General features: G+C 41.6%; 1 protein-coding gene across 1 annotated transcript; it reads left to right on the top strand.

Annotated features, from left to right (window-relative positions):
* The first annotated feature begins 247 nt into the window (after window positions 1-247).
* LOC107159408 (hippocampus abundant transcript-like protein 1) lies at window positions 248-3,734 on the top strand. Its single transcript, XM_015506002.2, is given in 3 exon segments — window positions 248-813; window positions 815-1,514; window positions 1,517-3,734. Coding segments are annotated over 3 exon segments (1,515 nt in total). The 5' UTR covers window positions 248-540; the 3' UTR covers window positions 2,059-3,734.
* Window positions 3,735-4,960: the final 1,226 nt, after the last annotated feature.

The following is a 4,960-nucleotide window of genomic DNA, read 5'->3' as shown; positions in this document are numbered from 1 at the left end:
ACCAACAGTGATCATGTGAAAATTCAACATTACTACAAGTACCATTTACATTTGCATTTCTCCAAAATATAGTACTTTATAAGTCTAAAATTTTACATAAAATGTACATGAGGAAAGCTACAAAATTATGATGAAAGATATAAAGGAAAATAAATATATGGAGAGATAGTATATATTCATTGAATAGAAAACATTGTTAATATGTCAGTTCTTTCAAGTTGATTTGTAGATTCTACACAAGCCTAATAAAAATTGCAGCATACCCCCGGACCCGCCACTGACGCCGCCGGCAGCTAGAGAGTTGGGGTCTGTTTGGTCGCCAGCAGCCTAGCCGGTCTTGAAACTGCGGGCCTCTTCCTGCCTCCTCCGCGGCTCCAGCCTCGGCTTTCCCCCTAGCACTCGGCGTCGCCGCTGGCGCAGCCGCGCGATCCACAGGCCGCCGCGGGCCGCGGAGCCCATGAAGGCGCGGGCCCCGCCGCCGCCCCCGCGGCGTCGCCGTCCTCCCGGAACGTCCCGAGCCGGCGCGGGCATGGCCGCAGCATGAACGCCGGGCCGCCGCGGGAGCCAGAGTGGAAGGCGGCCTCGCAGCCCGAGGCGGGAGCCATGCCTGAGAAGCGCGCGGGCGCGCAGGCCCCGGGCAGCAGCTGGCTCCAAGGCTTTGGCCGACCAAGTGTTTACCAAGCTGCTATTGTCATCTTCCTTGAATTCTTTGCATGGGGCCTGTTAACAACGCCAATGTTGACTGTTCTACATGAAACATTTCCTCAACACACATTCCTCATGAATGGTCTCATTCAAGGTGTAAAGGGCCTGGCTCTCTTTTCTGAGTGCCCCGCTCATAGGCGCTCTGTCCGACGTGTGGGGGAGGAAGCCTTTTCTCCTTGGCACTGTGTTCTTCACCTGCTTCCCTATCCCACCGATGAGGATCAGCCCGTGGTGGTATTTTGCGATGATTTCTGTGTCTGGAGTCTTCTCAGTCACGTTCTCTGTGATATTTGCCTATGTAGCTGATGTCACTCAGGAGCACGAGCGAAGTACTGCTTATGGTTGGGTCTCAGCCACTTTTGCAGCTAGTCTTGTCAGCAGCCCTGCCATTGGAGCATACCTTTCTGCAAGTTATGGAGACAGCCTCGTTGTGCTAGTGGCCACAGTGGTGGCTCTTCTGGACATCTGTTTCATCTTGGTGGCTGTTCCAGAATCTTTGCCAGAGAAAATGAGACCGGTTTCCTGGGGAACTCAGATTTCTTGGAAACAAGCAGACCCTTTTGCGTCATTGAAGAAAGTTGGGAAAGATTCTACTGTCTTCTTAATCTGCATCACCGTGTTTCTTTCCTATCTTCCCGAAGCTGGACAGTATTCAAGTTTTTTTCTCTATCTCAGGCAGGTCATAGGCTTTGGATCTGTTAAAATTGCAGCATTCATTGCTATGGTAGGAATTCTGTCTATCGTAGCTCAGACGGTCTTTCTTAGCATTCTGATGAGGTCATTGGGGAATAAGAATACTGTCCTTCTTGGCTTGGGTTCCAGATGCTCCAGTTGGCCTGGTATGGTTTTAGAGCTCAGGCCTGGATGATGTGGGCTGCAGGGACCGTGGCTGCCATGTCCAGCATCACATTCCCGGCAGTCAGCGCTCTCGTCTCTTGGAATGCAGATTCAGATCAGCAAGGAGTTGCCCAGGGGATCATAACTGGAATAAGAGGACTATGCAATGGCCTGGGGCCAGCACTGTATGGCTTTATATTCTACATGTTCCACGTAGAATTGACTGAGTTAGGCCCAGAATTGAATTCTAACAGTGATGCCCTACAGGGAGCTGTCATCCCAGGCCCACCATTTTTATTTGGAGCATGTATAGTTCTTATGTCTTTTCTGGTTGCCTTATTCATCCCTGAATACCGGAAAGCCAGTGGAGTTCAAAAACATAGCAACAGCATCAGCGGAAGCCTAACCAACACCCCAGAACGAGGCAGTGATGAGGACATTGAGCCACTGCTGCAAGATAGTAGCATCTGGGAGCTCTCCTTTGAAGAGCCTGGGAATCAGAGCACTGAGCTGTAAACTCAGCAGAAAATGGGATTCTGCAGATGACCACCTCTGAGAGCCATGGAGGGAGCCGCAGCACATGGAGACTTCATGGTGCTGGAGGGGCGATGCTAGTGGCATCCTTCGGGCCAAGTTGATAAGTGACTCCTTCTGTCTCTCTGCCCTTCCTCCTGTCCCTCCTTCCGTTTCTTTTCTCTCATTCTTTTTTTATTTGTACATTAGAAGAAGGTAAGATTTGAAATACTTCCCTGCAGATAATGTACAACTCTCAAGGTCATCTGGCGTCTGCACTTTGAAAAGTCATCTCTGATAGAAAAGATGGATTTCCTTTAATAACTGGAATAATCTTTCCATGGCTTTTTGAACAGAAGGTGCAGGATTAGAGTGGAACTGCCATCTTGGGCAAGATTTCAAGTAAAGAATCCCTTCTTTTTTCTTCCGTCCTCTTTCTTGAATTATTCCCACTTAGCCCAGAGGTATTGATGAGTGGCTATTCTTAATAGTCACTCAGTTTCAGGGATCTTTTGCCTTTGTCCAAAGGTCAAATGAAAACCTAATTTTACTCTTCCTTTATTTCCTCTACACCCAGTGCTTGTCTAAAATGAACATTAATAATATGGATTGATGGTAACCTTAACCAGCTTGAAGAAAATCTTTCTTACAAATTCAAATATGTTGAACTACCAACTCAGATTCCTGGACCTAGCCTAGTGTCTGATCAGATTCAAGGTGATTTTACAGAAGAAAAAAAGAAAATATATCAAGCCTAAGATGATTTTAAAGATGAAAAAAAGTCCATCTAGCCCAATGCAGTGGCACGTGCTTATGATCCCAGCTACTAAGAGGCTGAGGCAGGAGGAGCACTTGTTCGAGGCCAGCCTGGGCAACCTAGCAAGACCACCAAACACATACATACACACACACACACACACACACAAGCATTCTAGTGGCAACAAAGAAAAGAAATTGGAGAGTGCTTCTAAGAAAGTTTTAAACAATTTGAACATTCCTAAGAGAGGATGAGAGTTAGTAACTCAAGTCTCAGTAGAATTTATGTCCAACTTCAGACTCATAATACATTATTACTGTTTGCTCCTTCCCACATCTCCCATGTCCTACTTCTCAGTTCTGTTCCATCACACTCCTGCCTTAAGTGCTGTGTAGTATGCATTTATTTTCAATTAATCTTTATCTCAGTCTGTTTATCTGATTTTTGAAACTCATGGGAAAACCACATCAAATTCCTTTCCAAAATATGAGGGTTTAGTGAAGCTCAGTTTCACAATAAGTGTCTTGCTAATTTTTTGCGATGTTTTATGGACAAAGAAAACTTTACAGATTTATATGTATTTTGCTGCACAGTAATGGACCATTACCTAGGGCCTACCTTTAACAAAGCACTCCTTTGGAAGTTTTATAGGTATGAAATATATGTAGATATTTGTAAGGGTTTTAATTTTTTTTGATGGGGTGCTGTGTAAATCTTGTATTTATAAATGTAATGAAGGTATTGACAGAAAAAATATATACAACTTTTATAAAGGATTGTGTACTGACTGAATACATTTAAGAGAAAATATATTTTGAAACCTGTTCTCAATGAACAGAGATAACATATCTTTTTACTATGCTGTTGGTTTTTAGGTTTAAGCTTCCTAATGCATAATAAATTTGCAATGGATAAAAAAAAATTGCAGCATGTTATTTCATGGATTTAAGTAAATTTATTCCACACTTACATGGAGAGGCAAGAGACAAAGAATAGTGAACACGATATTGTAGAAGAATAACAGTAATGAATAACACCATCCAATTTTAAGATTTACTCTAAAGCTAAAGTTTACAGCAATCAGTACACACTTTAAAACATGAAAGTCACATAAATAATCTAAAATTTATACTTCAGAAATAAGAAAAACAAAAAGCAAATCAAAAGGCAGTAGAAAGTGTTTGGATCAGATGGGAAATAAATGAAATAGAGACTGTAAATATGATAATATTTTATTTTTCAAATGGATGAATACAACTGAGAAATCTTAACTAGATCAACTTAAAAACAAAATAAAACTAAACCCCTATCTCTCTACCCTTACCATGCACAAAACCATACTCTGAAAGAGAAATTAGGAAAACTATCCATTCATAATAGCCTCACAAAAAATACTTGGGAATCAATTTAACAGAAGAGTTAAAAGACTTCTATAATGAAAACTACAGAACACTAAAGAAAGAAAATGAAGAGAAGACCTTGGAAGATGGAAACATCTCCCATGCTCTTGGATAGGCAAAATTAATATTGTCAAAATGGGTATACTACTCAAATCACTATACAGATTCAATGCAATTCCAATTCAAATCTCAATGTCATTCCTTATAGAAATAGAAAAAGCAATTATGAAATTAATTTGGAAAAATAAGAAACCTAGGATAGCCAAAGCAATCCTTAGCTAGTAGAGTGAAGCAGGAGGCATCACAATACCAGACCTTAAACAATACTACAAAGTTATAGTAACAAAAATAGCATGGTATTGGCACCAAAATAGACACAGAGACAAACCCACATAGATATGGATATGGTTCTCTCATACTAGACAAAGGTGCCAAAAATATACATTGGAGAAAAGATAGACTCTTCAACAAATGGTACTGGGAGAACTAGAAATCCATATGCAGCAAAATAAAACTAAACCCCCATCTCTCTACCCTTACCATGCACAAAACTCAATTCAAAGTGGATCAAGGACCTAGGAATTAGACTAGAGATCTGTGGTCTAATTAGACCAGAGACCCTATGCCTAATAGAGGAAAAAGCAGTCCAATCTTTATCACATCAGTTTAGGCCCTGACTTTCTTAACAAGATTCCTAAGGTGCAAGAAATAAAATCAAGAATCAATAAATTGGATGGATTCAAACTAA

Source organism: Marmota marmota, unplaced genomic scaffold (assembly GCF_001458135.2).
Source record: "Marmota marmota marmota unplaced genomic scaffold, marMar, whole genome shotgun sequence".
In the NCBI taxonomy this organism is placed as follows: domain Eukaryota; kingdom Metazoa; phylum Chordata; class Mammalia; order Rodentia; family Sciuridae; genus Marmota; species Marmota marmota.
Note: the sequence above shows the minus strand (reverse complement) of the source record. Positions and strands in the feature narration are given on the sequence as shown.